The sequence below is a fragment of the Hypomesus nipponensis genome, chromosome 13 (genome assembly GCF_054491055.1).
Source record: "Hypomesus nipponensis isolate SF chromosome 13, ASM5449105v1, whole genome shotgun sequence".
NCBI classification, from domain to species: Eukaryota; Metazoa; Chordata; class Actinopteri; order Osmeriformes; family Osmeridae; genus Hypomesus; species Hypomesus nipponensis.
In genome coordinates, this window is record NC_140373.1 from 4,888,332 (window position 1) to 4,910,160 (window position 21,829).

General features: G+C 40.5%; 2 protein-coding genes across 4 annotated transcripts; both read left to right on the forward strand.

Annotated features, from left to right (window-relative positions):
* The first annotated feature begins 50 nt into the window (after window positions 1-50).
* Window positions 51-11,325, forward strand: LOC146259616 (signal transducer and activator of transcription 5B-like). Its single transcript, XM_084669525.1, has 19 exons — window positions 51-257; window positions 1,358-1,495; window positions 1,742-1,898; window positions 2,511-2,600; window positions 2,814-2,988; window positions 3,274-3,404; window positions 3,901-4,052; window positions 4,322-4,477; window positions 4,779-4,958; window positions 5,148-5,235; window positions 5,484-5,606; window positions 5,751-5,843; window positions 6,152-6,358; window positions 7,321-7,415; window positions 7,719-7,861; window positions 8,050-8,205; window positions 8,360-8,411; window positions 8,517-8,624; window positions 9,249-11,325. The coding sequence occupies exons 2-19, from the start codon at window positions 1,368-1,370 to the stop codon at window positions 9,370-9,372; spliced, it is 2,358 nt and encodes a 785-aa protein (XP_084525651.1). The 5' UTR covers window positions 51-257; window positions 1,358-1,367; the 3' UTR covers window positions 9,373-11,325.
* A 2,646-nt stretch (window positions 11,326-13,971) lies between these two features.
* Window positions 13,972-19,189, forward strand: ghdc (GH3 domain containing). 3 transcript variants are annotated; one of them, XM_084669527.1, is made up of 11 exons: window positions 13,972-14,148; window positions 14,403-14,702; window positions 15,054-15,250; window positions 15,379-15,573; window positions 15,910-16,029; window positions 16,165-16,462; window positions 16,546-16,735; window positions 16,847-16,918; window positions 17,045-17,178; window positions 17,631-17,719; window positions 17,920-19,189. In XM_084669527.1, exons 1-11 carry the CDS (start codon window positions 14,064-14,066, stop codon window positions 18,139-18,141), a joined length of 1,902 nt encoding a protein of 633 aa, XP_084525653.1. In that variant the 5' UTR covers window positions 13,972-14,063; the 3' UTR covers window positions 18,142-19,189. The 3 variants fall into 3 exon arrangements, with proteins under 3 accessions (XP_084525653.1, XP_084525654.1, XP_084525652.1); XM_084669528.1 differs by having other exon boundaries at window positions 13,972-14,066; XM_084669526.1 differs by having other exon boundaries at window positions 14,004-14,702.
* The last annotated feature ends 2,640 nt before the right edge of the window (window positions 19,190-21,829 follow it).

The following is a 21,829-nucleotide window of genomic DNA, read 5'->3' on the forward strand; positions in this document are numbered from 1 at the left end:
CTTTCTAGACATTGACTTGTGTGTCAGGGTGGGGAAGAGGGAGAATTCCACAGAAGGTAGCCGAGGTAGCCCGGAAGTAGGTGGTTGCATGTCTTGCTAGCAGCAACCAGCAACAGCTGGTCTGTTTACTACACCGACAGTGCAAGGAAAACCTGTCAACGGTTGGGCGATATAGCGAGCTATGACAGTAAAACAACATTGACTGTTGGACGTGCATTTTCTCTGTGCGTCCACGATCGGTTTGCTGTCTTGAAACGGTATGTGATATGTTAAAATTAACACCTTCATTGGTTTCCGCTTTCATGTACGCATCTTGTAGTTGCACTTTGAAAAACTATTTTAAACAGCGCGTAACAGTCAACGCACAGCTAAGCCTATATTTCTTGTTTTCTCACTCGAGCTAGCTTGCCAGCTAACTAGCTAATACGCAAGCTAGCGAGCTAGTAAACTTAGCTAAAACAACGTTACATTTTTGCGATAATTTACTTTGAACTAATATTGACATTCGTTTTTTAAGACTGTCGTATTGGGCCAGCTTGGTGTACTTCTTGTTTTATGAACTCGTCGCTTATGTATGCAATTTTAAATAGCTTAACATTAGCTATAGTGTTAGCCAGATGGCAATTGCTATCGCTAGCATGGTGACATCAGAGAAGTATGCACATTCTTCGAGAACCACAGCACAGAGAAGTTATGGCCGATCATGTCACCTGGCTTCTGACACACTAATTGTATGTTATTGTTTTACCAAGAGACTTGGTAAACAGGTGTGTTTGATACTGTATTAATTAGCAATACAAGTTGGTAGTGAAACACAAATTATTACACCAAACTAGCGACAAACGCAACCTTTAAATTTATTTACCATATTTTTCGTTCAGGTAAAAAAAAAAGTGTAGCTATAAAAATGTTCAGTTTTGAAAGTTTAACGACCAGTACAAAAACATCACTATCACACGTTGCCAATTACTTTTATTATAACTATTACTATAGCCAACAGAAAAAGTCTGGCAATAGTGTACAGGGCCCCCATTTTTTTATTTTTTTTTCTAAGAATGATTATAAACATAACCATAAGGATCATAAACATAAAGGGTTTGCACAAATGTAAGAAATGTATTTGAAATTGGGGCAGAGTTTCTCCATGACATGTTAACAAAGGCTTGGCGTTATAGATATGTATTGATAAAGGATTTGCCAGTCAGCAAAAAGTTCATTTAACATAAAGCTTTCCTATAGTTTTTGTTTGCTGAACATACCTGTAGCTACCTTCTGTTCTTCGTGTGTTTTTCCAACACATTATTGTCGTATTTACACACTTGTTTGTTTTTGCCTTTTGTTTCTCTCTCAAACACAGGGGCCTTAGGATGGCGGTGTGGATCCAGGCCCAACAGCTGCAGGGGGATGCCCTGCACCAGATGCAGTCTCTTTACGGCCAGCATTTCCCCATAGAAGTCCGCCACTACCTTGCCCAGTGGATTGAAAGCCAACTCTGGTGTGTACAGGCTTCTAAACACGTGATGTTTCATGTACCTGCAGGACGTCATATACCTGGAGAGAAAAAAAAAAAAAAAGCGTATTTAAGTAAAAAAATGCCAGAATAAAAACACTGCATCCTGTATTTTCAATTCCATTCTGTTCATTGCTGCTGCTTGGGTGTCTTTAATGTGTTTGTGAATGAAGGCCCACGTCTCTATATCTCAATCCCTCTTTTTACAACTCTCGCTCACCTTTTCCCCAGGGACTCTGTGGAGCTGGAGAACCCTCATGAAGAGCTCAAGGCCAAGCGTCTGTTAGACAGCCTGGTTCAGGAACTGCAGAGGAAGGCTGAGCACCAAGTAGGAGAGGATGGCTTCCTGCTCAAGATCAAACTGGGACACTACGCAAACCAGTTCAAGGTATGAGTAACACGTACTCTGCACAATCAGAACTGGGTTGGATTGATTTGTTTTGATATTCATTTATGGTGTTATATATATATTCTAGGTGTGTTGTATTTGTTTTTGTTTCTTATTATATGACTGCTCCTAAAGTTACATGAATTAATTGTGTTGGCCTGTTACCAACAGAAATTATGTGGTCAGTAATAGTTCAAACTAGTGATGAAGTGAACTGGTTAATCTGGTAGAGTAGCATTGTGACCTGCCAATTGTAATTAATGACTTGCAATTCAAAACTCTGCAAGCCCTCATATCCTCCATCACCATGCTATAGGGGTTTACATACCCAGACCATGAGAGCAATGCCATGTCAGGATAGTGAGGGAACACACTGTATGGAATAGTTCAAACAGACTGGCATTGTCACTCCTGAGTATGGCGCCAGTACGGATGTCAGTCCATGTAACTGATTTGGAAGAGCTGATTAATCTGATTGAGTTACAGGGGTGCCTGTTAGGGCAAGTGCTCAACCTTGTACGCATCCTCATGGGATCAGTGGTGTGTTCCAGCCGCACGCATGCGCACACATGGGGTGATGTTTGTGGTGTTTGTCTCATCCTATCTCTACAGAGCACATACGACCGCTGTCCTTTGGAACTGGTGCGCTGCATCAAGCACATCCTCCACTCGGAGCAAAGACTGGTGCAAGAAGCTACTAATGTAAGTAAGAGACTGGAAAGACATCTTGACTGAAGAGGCTGTAATAAGTTGGGTTTGTTCACAATTTTTTTCTTTTTTCATTCTTTGTGTGAAGTTATTGTTTTACAATAACTTTTAAGAGAAGAATTACTAAAACAATGTTTGCACGACTGTTTGCAGTCATGACGCCTCAAAGTTCTGGTTTTGCCTACCTTTATGTGTTCTCATTTACAGGCAAACTGTGCAGGAGGCGGGGCCATGGACAGCCTATCACAGCGTCACCAGCAAATCAACCAGGCGTTTGAAGAGCTGCGGGTGTCCTCGCAGGAGACGGAGAACGAGCTGCGGAAGCTGCAGAACAACCAGGAGTACTTCATCATCCAGTACCAGGAGAACCTGCGCATCCAGGGTGAGAACCATGTTGCAGCTCCTTAATGCTTTGCTTATTTAGAAAAATGATCTGAAAAAAACAAACAAAAATTGACAAAACAATTTGAATGATGCAACACGAAGGACTGGGTACACGTATATATTTTTGATCTGATATGAAAATGATTTCTCAACTGACAGACTTGACTGCACAAATATCACCAAGCATCTCTGCATCGACAACTCTTGTGTTCACCGCATGTACTATAAAACAAGTGTGTGTCACTCATGAAACTCTTCCATTGTCTTCCCCGCCCACCATTAGCCCAAATAAGCAGCCTGGCGTCCCTGCCTCCAGCTGAGAGGACCCAGAGAGAGACCACCCTTCAGAGCAAGAGAGCCACTGTGGAAGCCTGGCTTACCCGAGAGGCCAACACCCTGCAGAAATACAGACTGGTGCGTAGCATGTAGGCTAGTCTACAGACTGGTGCGTAGCACGAAGGCTAGTCTACAGACTGGTGCGTAGCACGTAGGCTAGTCTACAGACTGGTGCGTAGCACGTAGGTTAGTCTACAGACTGGTGCGTAGCACGTAGGCTAGTCTACAGACTGGTGCGTAGCACGTAGGCTAGTCTACAGACTGGTGCGTAGCACGTAGGCTAGTCTACAGACGGGCACACACATACACATGTCAAACTACAGACAGCATGTAGTGGGCATAGAAAGAGACATAAACTGTAGTGAAACACACTAGTATCACACACTGTAAGATCTTGTCTGTTAAAGACCCACATACAAGTAGATTTCCAACGAAGATATCCTTATCATTCAATACAACTAATATTTTGGTTCTGATAGTGCAGGTAGCTTAGCATTTTGTGTATATATTCTTTGTGTTTGTGTGTGTACACATAACAATGAGATAACAGTGTGTGTGTTTATGTGGCCTGCAGGACCTGGCAGAAAAGCACCAGCAGAGCCTGACCCTGCTGAGGAAACAGCAGACGTTGATCCTGGATGAAGAGTTGATCCAGTGGAAAAGACGCCAGCAGCTGGCAGGCAATGGGGGGCCACCTGAAGGAGGCTTGGATGTACTGCAGTCCTGGTAAGCGCACGCACGCATGCGCACACACACTCACAGCATGCACAAGCACACACACACACCGACACACGCATGCACACACACAGACGCGCATACAAACATTCACGGATACCCTCAGACCTCAACATTGTCCCGGTCTCGTTGGCGTCTGCATTTATGTTTGTCGATCATTTTTTTTTCAACGTTTTGTTTCACTTGGGTGATAATGAAAGCAGTAAATTGTCTTACAGTTAGAGGTCTTACTTAAATGACTTAACTTTTCTCGCCCCGAGGTGTGAGAAGCTGGCCGACCTGATATGGCAGAACCGCCAGCAGCTCAGGAGGGCTGAGCACCTGACTCAGCAGCTGCCTCTGCCCGGCCCCATCGACGAGCTCCTCACCAAGCTCAATGGGGACATCACAGACATCATATCTGCTCTGGTCACCAGGTTAGGAGCACAATCATTTCTTTGTCTTGCTGCTGTACTGTAAATTGTAAATAACCTCATACTGTAATCTCTTATCTATAGGTCACAAGCCTTTTATGTATGAGCTCTAAATTGTACATCCTGTCTCTCTGGATTTCTCTAATTTTCAACCACTTGTCTCCATGTCTCTATTTTCTTATGTTTACCCCCTCCTTCCTTTCTCCTCTCACTCCCCGCTTGTTCCATCTGTTCCTTCATGTCCTCCTGCTCCTCACCTTCTCCCCCTCCCTCTCCCTCTCTTTCCCTCCCTCCCTCCCTCCAGCACATTCATCATTGAGAAACAGCCTCCACAGGTGCTGAAGACTCAGACTAAGTTTGCCGCCACGGTGCGTCTGCTGGTGGGCGGAAAGCTCAACGTCCACATGAACCCTCCCCAGGTCAAGGCAGTGATTGTCAGCGAGCAGCAGGCCAAAGCTCTACTCAAGAATGAGAGCACCAGGAAGTAAGGATCTGCACTGTCTAATACATTCACTTGCTCACAAAGGTGTGCACATACTCTGAGACGTACTCGAGAAATAAACGTGGGTACACCACACAGACATTTAGTGACCTAGAGTCCCAGTGTATGGGCCAAGTTGAGGTTTGGTTCAACATTGCTGAGTTGTTGCGCAATCCCCTTTTCTCTGTACAGTGATAGCAGTGGAGAAATCCTCAACAACAACTGTGTAATGGAGTACCACCAGACCACTGGAACCCTCAGTGCACACTTCAGGAACATGGTAGGTGGTTTAGACACACCAGTAAGGGCACCTCTCTGGCAGCTTTTGACATAATAATGTACTGTATTTGACCCAAAAGCCCATTTGATTTGATAAGAGAACCATAAGAGCCTTAAGAACCATAAGAATGTGGTTTTAAGTTGTTTTTTTCTGTGGTTATTCGGTAAATAATGTTGTGTTTGACCTTAAGGTCACTGTTAAAACATACCATTGTACAGCTAACCTTTACTTGTTGTGATGCGCTGCAGTCTCTGAAGAGGATAAAGAGGTCTGACCGTCGTGGTACAGAGTCAGTCACAGAGGAGAAGTTCACTGTCCTGTTTGAGTCACAATTCAGCGTTGGGGGCAATGAGCTTGTGTTTCATGTCAAGGTAAAAGGCAAAGATTCAATATACATTGCTTTTGAATGTGGACTTCAGTATTCTTCAGTGAGTTGTCTGTCGTAGTACATTAATTCCTCATGATACATTTAGTCATAATATATCTTTAAAATGTAATTTCTTTTTCTGATCTAGACATTATCGCTCCCCGTGGTGGTTATTGTTCATGGTAGTCAAGACAACAACGCCACGGCAACAGTCCTCTGGGACAATGCGTTTGCCGAACCAGTGAGTTATTGGGTGCTCGAAGTTCTGGTATAACATTTAAGTGCTTGATAAGATTTTTTTGGTTTGTTATCTGATGTATTTAGACTTACAAGGTTTGTTGAGTACATTGTATAGGCCTGGAACAATTTGTCTGTTTTAAATGACCTCCATTGCAGTCCAAATCATTTCTGTTATTCTTTTAATAATTTTCACCCTCTCATTCCAACTCTCTTATCAACCTTCCTCTTTTAATTCCCACTGCCAATTTTAAATGATCTCCACTCATCCATCCTATAAATGTCCCTTGTTTTGGCCCCCTTCTCCCTCAGGGCAGGGTCCCCTTTATAGTACCAGACAAGGTGCTGTGGCCCCAGCTGTGTGATGCACTAGACATGAAATATAAGGCGGAAATGCACAGTGCACGCGGCCTTTCAGAGGACAACCTCGTGTTCCTGGGGCAGAAGGCCTTCAGCAGCACCAGCAACAACCTTGAGGACTACCGCAGCATGACCATGTCCTGGGCGCAGTTCAACCGGGTAAGGAATTATTCGACTTTCAATGGTTTGATAGCTTCCCCCGTGATGTGACCATGTCTCTGGGGTCGGCACAAGCTGTGGAAGGAATTGGGATTTCCTGTGTGCTTACATTACATTTACATTTAGTCATTTAGCAGACGCTCTTATCCAGAGCGACTTACAGTAAGTACAGGGACATTCTCCCCAAGGCAAGTAGGGTGAAGTGCCTTGCCCAAGAACACAATGTCATTTGGCATGGCAGGGAATCGAACCAACAACCTTCTGATTAAGAGCCCAATTCCCTAATCGCCCAGACATCTGCCCCCATACATAATTCACTAATCGATAGAACTAGTCATTGGATACTAGTTAGTATGTTTTCATGTAAGCTTGCTATTAATAAGAGTAGATTGTGTCTGTGTCAGGGCTAATAGATGTTTGGCGTCAGGAGTAAGTACTGGCTAAACGTCCCTTGTCATGACTACAAGGAGAGCTCCAATTATGATATCTCTCGTCTGAGAGTTGTCATGTGCTGGGAGCAGCAAAACTCTTTCTCTGAGACTGTTGTAATGTCATTACTGCCTGACTGTCACTATCTATGTTCAAATTTTTGTGCCCTATAAAAGATGGTCCTCTGGCCTTCAGAGCCGGGAGAGACATGATTGAGACCTAAGCCTGGTGTTGTGTTGTCATTTATTGTCAGAGGTCTGTTTTTTCTCCCAATCTGCAGATTGATAAATACTTCACTTAAAATCCAGAACTCAACTGAACTTAGTCTCTCCGTTGAGACGAACAAAACACTTTCTTCATCAGAGCAGACTAATGAATTGACCATTCAGTTACATTAATTGAATGTATTTTTTTTAATTAATTTTTTTACTTGTGACAATATCCTGGTGTAATTCAATGGTATGATCACAGATGCATGCACGTCACACCACAGTATACACTGCTGTCAAATTAAGAAATGAGCTGCTTCACAGGAGAGCTTGCCTGGACGAAACTTCACCTTCTGGCAGTGGTTTGATGGAGTCATGGAGCTCATGAAGAAACATCTGAAGCCTCATTGGAATGACGGGTGAGCAAACAATCAAGTTGCAAACCTGGACATTTCATTGGTTAATTTTGCACCTATGGACAAAAATGAGAACAGAAAAAAACTGCCCATTGCAATATCCTTTTTAAACGGAATACAACTGTCGTTCCCTGATGGACCACTTTATTTGATGGATTTCTTAGTTATTTGATGGCTTGTTTGTTTTTTAGTGTGATATTCTGTCTTTCATGGGTATGCTGTTTGTGAGCCCTTACCTAAAACAATAATATCAGTATGTAATGGACAATAAATAAATATTTAAATGTGTGTTTTTGTGTTTGACAGGGCAATCCTGGGCTTTGTGAACAAGCAGCAAGCCCAAGATATGCTGATGTCCAAACCAAATGGCACCTTCCTACTGCGCTTCAGTGATTCTGAGATAGGAGGTATCACTATTGCCTGGGTAGCAGAAAACCCTAACAAAGCAGGTACTGCAATGGCTCTGAAATTTCAACTGGAAACATAAAGGGCATCAAAAATAATATTGACCTCTCAAAACAAATGTTGTTTGAAGTAGCAATGCTAAAGCTTCTTTCAACTGTAGATACATTTTCAGTTGAGCCTTTTCCCTCAATATGCCGTTTAATTGTTTTTCCATTATCCATCCGTTTACAAGGGGAGCGGTTGGTGTGGAACCTTATGCCCTACACCACCAAGGACTTCTCCATACGCTCTCTCGCCGACCGCATCAGTGACCTCAACCACCTTCTGTACCTCTACCCTGATAGGGCCAAGGATGAGGTCTTCTCCAAGTACTACACCCCTCCCCTCTGTACGCAAACCTACTCTCCTCCTCAGTTTTCTGGAAGCTTTTTATGGCAACTGCTGTCATATCTAACATTACACAGGCATAAGTAAAATATCACTTTGGAGTAAAACACCTTTGCCATATTGCAATTTCAAGTATATTTGCTTGTTTCGCACAGCAAAAGCAGTGGACGGCTATGTTAAACCACAGATCAAGCAAGTTGTGCCAGAGTAAGTAACTCACTCACTTGTAAAACTCCCCTCTCGATATCTCTAAATGGTGTGAAATGTTTGATAATGTTCACACACACAATTGTACATATAATTGTACTGTAGGTTCACCACACCTAACCCCGAGCCCCCTGGTGGAAACCCAACATACATGGACCAGGCAGCATCGCCTTCTGTGGGACCTCCCAGCAACTTCGGCATCTACCCTTCCATGTGAGTGCCAGATATGACATGTCCTACATACTCATGTACAGTAAGTGAAGCGTCCTACATACTCATGTACAGTAAGTGAAGCGTCCTACATACTCATGTACAGTAAGTGAATCGTCCTACATACTCATGTACAGTAAGTGAAGTGTTATACATACTCATGTACAGTAAGTGAAGCGTCCTACATACTCATGTACAGTTAGTGAAGCGTTATACATACTCATGTACAGTAAGTGAAGCGTTATACATACTCATGTACAGTCAGTGAAGCGTTATACATACTGATGTACAGTAAGTGAAGCGTCCTACATACTCATTTACAGTCAGTGAAGCGTCCTACATACTCATGTACAGTAAGTGAAGCTTCCTACATACTCATGCACAGTAAGTGAAGCGTTATACATACTCATGTACAGTAAGTGAAGCGTTATACATACTCATGTCCAGTAAGTGAAGCGTTATACATACTCATGTACAGTAAGTGAAGCGTTATACATACTCGTGTACAGTAACTGAAGCATCCTGAAGTTGCAAAAGGTGTGTTTAAATAAGTAATTTCATTAGCATTTTGTAGAGAAGACACATGCCCTGCTTTTCCGTAAAATTCTTTCCATCTCATGGCTACAGAAATGACCCGATGCTGGATGCTGATGGTGAGTTTGACCTGGAGGACAGCATGGATGTGGCTCGACACGTAGAGGAACTCCTGAGACGACCAATGGCTGACCAGTGGAGCAGCCAGCAGTCGTGACCTTTAAACCCCTGACCTTTTAACCCTCTAAACCTGCACCCTAATAAGAGCCAAGCACCCGTAAATAACTGTTTTTAAAACCAAAGGTTTAGATTTACGTATTGACAACTTTAGTCCTGGAAAATCATGCTCAGACCTTATTGTCACCAATATAAGTTAAGTAATACCAGCATTTTACTAAACCAGGTCAAATTTGATTGCAGAGTTTTGCTCTAAATGCAAACATGGTTTGGTTTTCAAATAATACATTTAGAATACATAGCCAATACAAATTAAGTTATAATTGAAGTTAGCAATTTATGTCTTACTTATATGTTTATCAGCTTATATAGTAGCTAACAGCGTTATGTATTTTAATGTACAGCTAACACTAGCATTTACCACACTTTTCAAAAGGTAAGTGAGAACACCTATTGTGTGTTGTGCTGGTCTGGCATTAAGACAGCTGCTCCTGGTTAGTTGTGGGCTGGATGTGCAAATATCAAACTTCTTAGGTTCTGACTGTTTTTTTACAAAACAGAGAAATATTATAATTAGCTCAACAAAAGTAGTTAATACCTTGAACATGTTGCCCTCGAGCAACTCCAAGGCCCCTTGATTTGTATTGCTTTTGTTAAGTATTCTCTGTCAATGTGACTAATAGATACTAATACAATTATTGAAATATTCTGACAAAATATGTTGTACCTGATAAAGAATATACAGCAAATAAATAAATAAATAGATAGAAGGGTAAAGTAAGGGGAAACTGCTGTACAGAGAAAGAAATATAGATGTAAAGGTCATATCGTTACTGCAATAATTAAGCTTCATATCTGCTACTCTGGCTTTTATCTTGACGATGGCTTAATTGGTATGTCAAACCAGTATTCATTTATTTGCTTGCTATAACAGTTCTTGGGTAATATTTTGGCATTGACAAAAGGTGGCTAACTTTGTAACAGGACAAAATAGCAATATCCAATTCTACTATTGGGTCAGTATTAACAATGTAATGGATTTTAAAACTTAGCCGCTAATTATTACATTTAATATTTTTTTAATTGACATGACCCTTGATATAAAAAGCTATGCGAAATGTGTACTCTACATTATATGCCTTGTATGTGTATAGTCTGCCTTGAATGTGGATTTAGCTAGCTTCCCCAAAAAGTCCTTACAGTTAATACCTCTGCTTCTGACCACACTAAACTTGCATCGGTTACTGCCTTTTACACTTGTTCATTCAAAAAGGAATCATCAGACAAGTAATTCTCAACAAACAAAAAAACTGCTCATAGATAATAATGGTAAACTGACCCAGCTATCCACAACCTCTATTCTGGTATGCACCAATCATCTTGTATTGAAAACTTAAGTCAGCCTTAAAGTTTATTGCATTCTCAACCTGTGCCTTAAGACAGTATTGATTGTCAAGGGGCAACACTAATATACCAAGCTAGAGATGATAAATCATGCTCTGCAGTAATCTCTTGTTGGATTAAAACAAATAGCCAGTATCTTGCCCTTCAAGTCATATCCACCCTGTCAATAATTATTGGCTCCAATGTGTTCAGTCTCAGGAAAATCTGTATTTAGTTAACCCCAGCACAGCACTAGTTAGTGACTACCAACAAGGTAGTGAATTACAGTTATTACCAATATTTTAATTTGTATTTTAAATGGAAACAGAACAAAATGTTTACTAAGAAATGCACAACTGGTTTCATTGCTATTGACAATTTATCATATTGGTCTTGTTGAGATATTTCACAGGTAGGGTACTTTATGGGTTTCTCTTTCTGTGAATTTTTATCTCAAATCTTTTTGTCTTATATTTTGTGTGATCTTATTGTTTTTATTCTGAAGAGCTGTTAGAAATCGTCCCTTGTTTGATCTCGTTACATGTTACTTATACAGTTCATTAATGTTTGGGGAGGGGGTAATGGAATTAAACGTTTTCTAAAAAAAATATATATATATATATTAAGTGTGGTTTGTCTTTCAATACTTGTAATACTAATAAGTATTTTTCAACAACTATTTCAGTGTTATTTGTCACAACTCAGGGAGCCTTGTGATCTGTTTGTAAAGTGCAGTAACTGAATAATGAATTGTAAATGTTAGATAAGCTCACATGACCAACCTTTACTTTTACTTTCATTTCACCTGTTGTCCAAACAACATACATTAATCTTACTGCTGCTGACAGACCAATTACTTAATCTACAAAACACTGGGTCTCGGTTTAGAGATGAAAAAGTTAGTGCTTATACAGTTATATTTTCTATCGTTAAATGAGTTGATTTTATGTACATTCCAGCAGTCTGCCTTCCATGAAACCTTTGTTGAATTGAATCAGTGTAACATACCATTTGATTGTCAAGAACAACTGGAACCTTTCTACTCTGATGTAATGTTGGAATACCTGAGCAAAACCTTCTCAACTGGTGAGTGTCCAATTTGTAAAGGATTATCTTTAAATGTGTCATGTAGTTTCAATTGGACCCACTGACCAAAACCGTGTTATTTCTAGGAAAATACAGTGGAAAAACACTGATTGACATTGGAACAGGTCCTATGCTACACAGTGTAATAAGTGCCAGTTCTTACTTTGAAGACATTATTGTTACTGAATTTACAAACCATAATTGTCAAACAATTGAGAAATGGATTAACAAAGAAGCTGGACATTTCAACTTAAACTCAGCAATCCAATATGTGTACAAATTGGAATCAACAAGGTAGGCCTAGTATATGCTAATGTAACAAGTTCAGAGATTTTGTGACTTGATCATGATATAATTTGCTCAAATACTAATACATTGGCTAATGTTGATCAATGAATTTGCACAGGAAAAATAGTTTTATCTTGGAAATTTCCATTCTTGATTAAACTAGGACTCCAGCCCAGGTCGAACAGCAGCTGAGACAGAAAGTGAAGGTTCTTAAGAGTGACCTTCACCTGGAGAACCCCTTTGAACCCATCACAGTAGGATATGCAGACTGTGTAATAACTAGCCTGTGTTTTGACCCTGTTTGTGATGACCCAATAATGCATTTTCAAGCTTTGAGTAATGTGACATCCTTACTCAGCCCATGGGGGACGTTGGTGATGGTTGGAGTCAAGGTGGATTGGGACTACAAGCTACACAACACCGTTTTTCTGGGTCGCGATAACGTAATACAGGACATTCTGAAAGCGCTGTGGTTCCACATAATTGAGTTTAATACTGTGTATGATCATAAAGGTGTGTTTGTTTATGTGGTGGCAGTAAAGTTAGGCTGAAATCACTGCTATATGGGCTAGATTAGTTTTCCTTATGTAATTTGTAAACCTTGTTTTCACTGTAGTTACTGGCTAGTGGGGTATGAGAATGTAGTTGATGAGAATGTAGTTGATGAGTATCAATCATCCTTTACTATGTACTTTACTTATATTAGATAATGAATACATTGTTAGATAGTGGTTATAATAGATGACTATGAGTAATGGAAAAGTTTGCATCATTGATTAACTTGATAAGGACTGTACTATACTCTACTGTACTCTGCTCTAGGCTTCTCTGTTCATCTCTCCTCTTATCCTCCTCTCCCCTCCTCCGGATATACTGAAATATCTTCAGAATGCTGTACTGACTTCATGATATACTGATTGTTTTGTTTTATTTAATTTTTTATTGCACAATATCAATGTACAATCTCAATCAAGCAACAACAATATGCATATGCATATGAATATATATATATATATATATATATATATATATATATATATATACAAACGTGTAGGTTCAAATTAAAGCACCATTTGTACCTATACGTTTGTGTATATACAGTTGAACAGGTTTGTGTATAAAGAAAACATCTTCCTTATCAAAACAGTAAACAAAAACTAATTTTTCAGACTTGTCAGGGGGTGTGCAAGGAAAATTAAAAACGCCGGATATACTGAATAAAATGTTCTCCCACTTAAATTCTCAAAGCTTTTTACTCATCTTATGAGACTTGAACGTTTCATACAGTGTGTGAATGTGTTTCACATGCGTCTGTGCAAGCATTTCATATGAATATGTATGTGAATGTTCAGTAGTATGAATGTGTGTAATCATTTCACGTGAATGCGTTACATATGTGTCGATGCGAGCATTTCATAAATATGAAGGTGTGAGTTTATAGTAGAATGCGTGCGTAAACATTTAACATTCAAGTTTCATATGCGAGCATTTCACATATGTGGATGTGAGTTTTCAGTAGTATGACTTAGTGAACATTTCATGTGTTTCTGTAAGGACAGTCTGAATTATTTCTTAAAGGCCCCTCATATGTTGTTGCTTATTTGTGATGTACATTTTGTTGCTTACTGCTTAGTGAGAAAATGCTTGATTTCTGATGAGAAGTCAAATTGGTACGTCATCTCGTGCTGGTCCAATGGCATTGCACGTTGTATGGGCGTGATACTTTAGCATCAGACATAAGGTGTGTTCGACTTCTTGCAGCGGCGGCGGCGTCGTCAGCCGGCTGCAACCGACTGCCTTTTAGCTGAGAATGCCATTGGCTGCGTCAAGTCAGCCGGGCTGCAGGCTGCTGATGGCGACACCGGCGCTGCATGAAGTCGAACACACCTACTTTTACGGAAATGATGCACCCCTCAGTTCGACGCTTATTTTTTCCTACAAGATAGACATATAAAACAGGAGAGAAGTTAGACAATGGTAACTCAACGCCAAAAAATAATTCTCTCAGCACTCGTCTTTTTAATTGTCTCCATTGTTATTGCTATTGGAAAAACTCAGGGTAGGCGACAATGACGAACATCACATCATAGCCTGTTTGGCTACAACCTGTTTGTGTTAGCGACACTATTCCTTAAATTATGGTGAATAATATCGCTAATCCAAGTCCATAATTTGAGTAAAAACATTTGGCAAATACGTTTCATTATTTAATAAAATATTTGATGTTATGTTTAACAAGTTTGTCCAAGTTGTTGTTTTGCCCAACAGTGCCCTCACCTGACCGATTCAAATGCTTACATCCTTGTGTAACAGAGCTCCTGAGCATGCCGAGTCCTTTAGCGAGTACGCTTGGCATCCTTTCTATTGGTGGAATGACGCTCCTTTGGCGAGACATCAGCTCCAAAATTAAAGGACAAAACCGAACATTAAGTAGTTTGCTTAGCCAGTATTTTGCAGTTAAGTTCGTTGGTTGGCTTGGAAAGCGGCAAAGAAGTAAACTAGAAGCCGACACACTGAATGTACGGCAAGTCCAAGAGGAAACTCTACTGAAGCGCTTGCGTAAGAACGCGCAGACATATTATGGAAGGCAGTATGATTTCAGTTCAATCAAAGGTAAAAGGACCACTTGAACATTGTAACTGTTTCATTTACCTGCAAAAACATGCATGAACACTATGCACTGAACACTATGACACACACCTATTTATGAGCTATTTATAATATCTCTTAGCTTGGAAAATGTTGCTAAAGAATGAATACGAAGGTGTAAGCCAGTACAATAAATATTTATGTAGATGTTATTACCAACTATATACATCTTGTTGAGATGAAAATATACTTTCCAAAGAAGTCAATTAATAGCCTACACATTTCCAGAAAAACTTTTACCCGAATTCACAGCCGTGATACATTATTTTGTATCAGGATTAAAAAAAAATGTTTTGTGAATTTATTCTTTCTTAGATTGTGAAACGTATTGCTTGCGGCATCCTGTAACGACTTACGAGCACTACAGAGAGCTGATAAAACGCATCGCCCTTGGTGAGGACAAGGTCATCATTGCTGAGAAACCTTTGATTCTTGCCTTGACCTCTGGTACATCAGGAGCCAGTGCCATGCTACTGAGCACTAAGGACACCAACACTGAGTTCTTCTTACAGGTCAGTGTACAATTTAATAAGATCTCTGTTTTATACAAAAAGCAGTCTCTGCCATTTGTTATTTCTACTGTGGCTGTGTGTGAATGTTATCCACTATATAGATGTGTATTTGTCCCTCGTGTGTCTAGGGTGTAGCAGTCTGTCTGGATGCCATGCGGGGGGCCTTTCCTGCCAGCGAGAGCCTCCAGCGCACCACCAAGCTCTTTTACACACCGACGTTTCGCCAGTCAGAGGCAGGGATACCCATCGGACCGAACTCCTCCACGCCAGCCTCCTCACGTCACATGCTCAACCTCTACACCACCCCAGCACCTGCCTTCCAAGTAGGATTGATACAATAACCTGAGTCTGCTTTTTACCCTGCCTGCTATGCCTGGGTTAGTGACAATAGTAAATAGCTATATACTAACTGCTACTTTTTTAGGCCTGTTTTATGTTTTATGGTTCCAGAAAATTGTCTGCACCTCATGTGAGGCTACACCTCACGCTCTGGCAAGCACTTGTAGAGCACTCTTCTGTGCTTTTTGTGGCACTTAGAATGTGCTTTGTTGAAAACAAATTAAAAGAGTGTATTGTTTTCTAAAGAAATGCCAAATGGATCCAGCTCCCCAAGTTGTTAGGGTTAGGGATATTTATGTAGATGTCCATCTTTCTTCCAGGTGCCCAGTGAGAAAGACACCCTCTATTTGCATCTTCTGTTTGCTCTCAAAGACCCAAGTGTGGGCACTCTTGAGTCAAACTTTGCCTCTACAGTCTTCTACGCTTTCAGTGCCCTGCAGGTAGGTGTGACAGTGAGAACCAGTGTGCGTTAGGTTCTTCATATTCATAATTATATCTTTATCCAAGTACTCTCGAGTAATATGTTAGGAAACCCACCTACAATTCATGACTATATCAATGGCTGTTTCTTCTAGGATCGCTGGCAGGAGTTGGTGGAAGACATTGAGCTGGGTCATATCAGCCAGACGTTGGCCCTGGAATCTGCTGTGCGAACCAGCCTGGAGAGTCTGATGAAACCAGATCCAGGGAGGGCGTCCGAGCTCCGAGCCCAGTTCCATCAAGGGTTTCTGGGCATTGCCAAGCGCCTCTGGCCCCAGCTTAACCTGGTATTGACTGTGGACTCAGGCTCCAACCAGATCTATGGAGAGATGCTAAGGGAGCACTACTGTCAGGGAGTGCCATTCTACTCACCCTTCTATGCTGCTACTGAGGGTAAGGTGTATTTGTGTTTGTACAGATTACACACAGAGTATTTATGGAGAATAATCTCACTTCCTGTATGTCCGTATCTGCAGGTCTCATCGGGGTGAACCTGTGGCCTGAGGAACAGCACAGGCGCTATCTGCTGTGTCCTCGCTCAATGTTCTGTGAGTTCTTGCCTGAGGCCAGCCTGGACCAGGAACAGCCTAAAACATTCCTTATGGACCAAGTGGAGGAGGGACACAACTATGAGCTGGTCATCACCAACGCTTCAGGTCTCTTTAGGTAAAAAAAGAAAAAAAAAAGCATGCAGTTTAAATGTGTGGTGTACAAAAACTACATGCTTCCTCTGGCAGGTTGAAGGGAGTAAGAACATTGTCTTTCTCTGTTTTTTAGATATCGTGTCGGAGACATTGTGAAAGTGGTTGGGTTCCACAACCAGTGTCCTGTTGTGGAATTTCAATACAGGTATACAACAAACTGAAAAACATTCAGTGCAATACACATTCTCACATAAGTCCAATGTGGTGTGTATTTAAACGTGTATATGTTATTGCCTTTATAACGTATGTCTGCGTGTTCCCTTCTTCACAGACGCGGTCAGATGCTGAGCGTACGAGGAGAGAAGATATCAGAGGCCGTGTTTCTGGGCGCTCTAAAGAAAGCCGTGGAACAGTGGCCCGGGGCGAACCTGCTTGACTACAGCTGTGCTGAGAGCGGCCTTCTGGGTAACACTCCCTTCTCATGGCTCTACTTATCCCTTGTGTTCTCTTCGGGTCATTCTGACCCATCAGTCATTGTGACCCACCGTCATATTGCGACAACTTTACCTCATTCAAAAACAAAGTGAAGCTTTTTCTTTTAACCTTTGGGCTGTCTCAGATCCCCCACATTGCGAAGGTTAAAATAAAATTATTTTGATTTGTTTTTGTATTGGGTAAAATTGGGTAAACACAACAATGGTTTATTATGAACCTTTGGGTCATGTGACCCGAAGGCAGCACAAGGGTTAAGTTTCAAAAGTTTTCACGATGCATGTACTGTATGCACATTTTGAGAGTGGAGTAACACTTTGTTTGATCCCCAAAGAGAAATTGCTCATTCCGACAACAAATGCAACTAGAAATACTATTTGTATTTGTGAACAACACAAATTGAATTTGTGGTGTTTTTCTTCCAGGTGACTCATCCGGAGGGTCAGACCCTCACTATCAGGTCTTTGTAGAGCTGAAAGGAGTCAGGAACATTTCAGAGGAGCAGCGTTATAAGGTACATAACCACAGTGAGGATTGTTTATGAGGCTCCTTGCAGAACATTAGAGGGAATAAGATAAAATGGGCTACAATGCAAATTAGTACCAACTTTTATTCAATTGTACTGTGAGTTGATGATGACCACAATGTTATAAGCCATGGTAGAATCTCTCTCTTTCTTGAACACATACCTTTGTCCTCCCATTTCTCCATCAGTTGGACCAGTGTCTGCAGGAGGACTCTGCTGTCTACAAGTCGTTCCGCCTCAAGGGTAGCATCGGTCCAATGAGGGTACACCTGGTGGCTGGGGGGGCTTTCAATGAGCTACGCAAACAGATGATGTCCTTCTCTAACACCTCACCAAACACCTTCAAAATGCATCGTGTGCTGCGCAGGAAAGAGTATGCTGACTTCTTGTTGGGGAAGACAGTTTCCTGAATGCTTGTTTAATAGACTGTGAGGGAATTTTATTGGAATGAAGACTTTGTCCACCAGGCATCGTAGATGTTGCATGTGGTAATGGAATAGGCGTGTCATTTATAATACTCAGTGTGATCAAATGTGATCTAATTTATCAACCTTTTCTTTTCCTTTTACTTTACTAGTATTAATGCAGAGAAAGTTTCATTGCACTTCAGGAATTTGATTTCCATGACAATAAAGAAGACAAAATTATACATTGGCTTCAGACTAGGCAATTGCTTTTGCTTGCACATTCTTATGGTTTAACATTGGAGAGAGAGTTGATGCTTTTGCAACAGATTACTTTTATTGAACCTCGGTCAAATATCAACTAAGTATGTATAACTATGCCATGTCACAATAAAAGTGCATGTATTTATTAGTTGAATGCTTTAAAACTATTCTTTCCTCACAGTAGAGGGCGCCAGTGCCTTAATGAATATTAGTCCTCTGATCATCTGGATTCATCTGTCACATTCCATCCCTTGATTGAAAATAAATTGTCCAATGTAGTTCTATGGAGCTACATGGTGAGAAAGCCTAGATCAGAGTTAACACATGATACAACTATGTATGTATCTCTGACAACACTCAATACAAGATGGTTTGCATTGGTGTAAATAACCAGTCAATCCTAGGTTCCCTTTAAATGTTATCCCAAGAGCCTGCCAAGTGCCAATTATTTAATATTAATCTGAGTATGCTGTAAATTGTCATTAGAGGCAAAGCTGTCCTAAACAGTGTACAATTTTGTTAACATCTATAGGCTTTGGTGTGTTACATCCTACTTTCCTGCAGTCCTGTGTTCCAAATGGGCTAATATTTTTAGCAATGTCCCATTTCTGCTAAGAACACAGCTCTTGCTCTATTCTCACTTTTTCCTGTGATTACACAAACTATGAAAAGATGACCACCTAAATGTACCTCACCAATACCTTTTTATCTTTCCCCTCTGTTGTGTTGTTAATCATGACATGTACTGTATGTTAGTCATGTTGAGCTTCCTATTTTTACAACCCTTGAGAAACACTAATGTACTTTAATTACAATTAATTACAACATGAATGTTACATCACGTTAGTTCTTTTTCACATGTTTCATGTGAACTGTCGATGTTTAGGCTAGGTTTAAAGATTATTGATTAGAAGCTTTGTCTTATGAAATAACAAACCAGCGTGTCGGACAAGTGAAGCTGGTGACTATGAGGCGGAAACTTCTCAATGAATTAGTCGAAGACATCTGAAACTCATACCAAAGATGCATACCAAAGTCACCTGTGAATCCTCATCAAGAACATGAAGACACTTTGGACTTCACCACTGGTTGTTTAGTTATAAACAACAGATGAGCATCTAAATATTCACATATTTGATCCTTTTGCCATACATGTTGGGCCATATTCAACTAACCTAAATACTGTTGGCATCAAGAACCCTTGGGAAATGCAGTTAATCTGCGCTAATAATTACACATACTGTATAACAATAATTTCAGCATGTGGCATTAACCTGGGGGTGGAAAGGGAAAGAGGGGAATCTATAATAGATTAGACTCTTTATTTGTGACAAGGGAAGATGGATGAACTACAAGAAGGGAGGACAATGAGTCTCCATTAAAAATTGATTTAACTGAATAGCTGCCAGGATTAAATAGTATCTGAGAAGACAAACATTACTCTTTTACTCTCTTTGTCTCTCCAGCTTTCTGTTTGTCTCTGTCAGTCTACCCTTTACATTCTATCTCCTTCCAAATTACCATGTTCTTTTTCCTTTCCTGTCACGATTTTTTTGTGTCTGTGTCTTTTTTTTCCATTGTTTACCCCTTTGTATCAATCACATCTCAATTGCTCTTTCAGTCCATGTCTGTAGCTTGGACGTTTTCTAGGACTATCCCTCCTCTTTTCTCTCTCTCTCCCTGTCTGTATTTACACTCTCGGTCATCTTTTCACTGTCTCATTCCAGCGTTCTGCCTCACTGCGACGTTGGGTGCTGTCTGATCCATCGCCCGCCGATATGCCCACAGCCTGTATCCCTTCCCACCCTCCCTCCGTGTCTCTCTCTCTTCTGCTATGTCTCTCACCCTTCATCTCTCTCTCCCTCCATCTCTCTCTCTTGACAGTCTTTCCCAGTGCCCTTGCACAGCTCTGCCCATCTGTCTGACATGAGTAAGTAGTGGACCCACGGTCTCCAGTGTCTGCCTTATTCTTAGCCTCAGCCCTGAAACCAGAGAAAAACTAATTAAGAATCGATATACCTTATTTTTCAATTCAAACTGTTCTTGATTATTATTATTAACAATAATAAAATTGGTTATTATGAGAATTAGAATATAAGATTAAAATAAGCTAATACATTTTCCCCCAGAAGTATTAGTTCAGATGTATTATTCTGGGATATCTGATGTGCCAACAGCAGACTGTTTTGGCTTGGATCAATTTTATCACATCATAATTTATTGTATTTATTTTTATTTAAAATACTTGATATAATAAATTAATGAAAATGTTTTCTAATATGACATTCAGTTTAGTTGGTTCTTAAAAAAACGCATCAGATTCTTCTGATGTGTATCAGTAACAATACTCTCACTGATACTAAGCTGTTCCGTCTGTGCGTCATTGTGAATTAAAATCTGGGGTCAGTTTTGCTTCAAGTCTTCACTAAAACATCTCCTCATCTATCCTTTTAATCCGTTCTTAGCGGCTTTCATTCTGGACCCTTAATTCTCTGACAAAGATACGAAGCTAGGGGCATCAGAAAACCAATCATCTCTGCAGGCAAGTTTAAGAAGGAATCCCTCAAAACTTATAATCGATGTTTATTGTTCAAATGTTTATTTGCCATTTGTTATATTGCTTTGTAGTCGTTTGTGCAAATTGACTGGTAGACAAGGACATTTGTCTTTAACTGGTGTGTGGGAACCTTTTATGAGTCATTTAGACAGTTGTTTTGAAACCATTTACAGTAAGTAAACTGTAAATGAACAATGCAGATTTTGTTTAAAATAGATTTTATAATCATACAAAAAGTTGTTTTTTTAATTCAAAATGTAATTACTATGTAATTCATGCCAAAATGTGTATATTATACTTTTGGAATGCCAATAGTATTTTGAATTGATAGTAGAAGTATGGGGTGTAGCCAGTGCAGAAGAATATTCTCTCTCTCTCTCTCTCTCTCTCTTTCTCTCTCTCTCTCTCTCTCTCTCTCTCTCTCTCTCTCTCTCTCTCCCTCCCTCCCTCCCTCCTGTCCCACTGCTTCTCTCCATCTCCCAGAAGAACACAGGTTTCTATAGTGTCAGCAACGATTCTCATTGGCTGAGCCTTCGCAGGAGTGGATGAAAGAGGGAGCGGAGAGAAGAGAGAGAGAGAAGCGGCGTGAGAGAGCATAAGAAGATGTAACTGTTCCAACTGCCACAGCATTTTGGTAAAAGGGAAGAATGGAGTAAGGGGGGGCACAAGCACACACAAAGACAGAATATGAAAGAAAGCTAGATTTTGGATTCATCAGAGTGAAGCTCATTGGACCAAGAAGAACACTTGCTGCTAGGACTGTTTACATCAACAGGAAAAACAAGACCAATATTACCTAAATGGGCACACCTCAACAAATCTCTGCCGGATCTCTACTACTCTGCAATTAATCTGATTCCTCTTTGAATCTGA

Bases quoted from the DNA above. Each gene is read 5' to 3' on its own strand.
- LOC146259616 (XM_084669525.1), top strand. From the start codon at position 1,368: ATGGCGGTGTGGATCCAGGCCCAACAGCTGCAGGGGGATGCCCTGCAC. The intron at 2,989-3,273 runs GTGAGAACCATG...GCCCACCATTAG, and splicing joins GGAGAACCTGCGCATCCAGG to CCCAAATAAGCAGCCTGGCG. The intron at 8,206-8,359 runs GTACGCAAACCT...TGTTTCGCACAG, and splicing joins GTACTACACCCCTCCCCTCT to CAAAAGCAGTGGACGGCTAT.
- ghdc (XM_084669526.1), top strand. From the start codon at position 14,312: ATGTTATGTTTAACAAGTTTGTCCAAGTTGTTGTTTTGCCCAACAGTG. The intron at 14,703-15,053 runs GTAAAAGGACCA...ATTCTTTCTTAG, and splicing joins TGATTTCAGTTCAATCAAAG to ATTGTGAAACGTATTGCTTG. The intron at 16,463-16,545 runs GTAAGGTGTATT...CCGTATCTGCAG, and splicing joins CTTCTATGCTGCTACTGAGG to GTCTCATCGGGGTGAACCTG.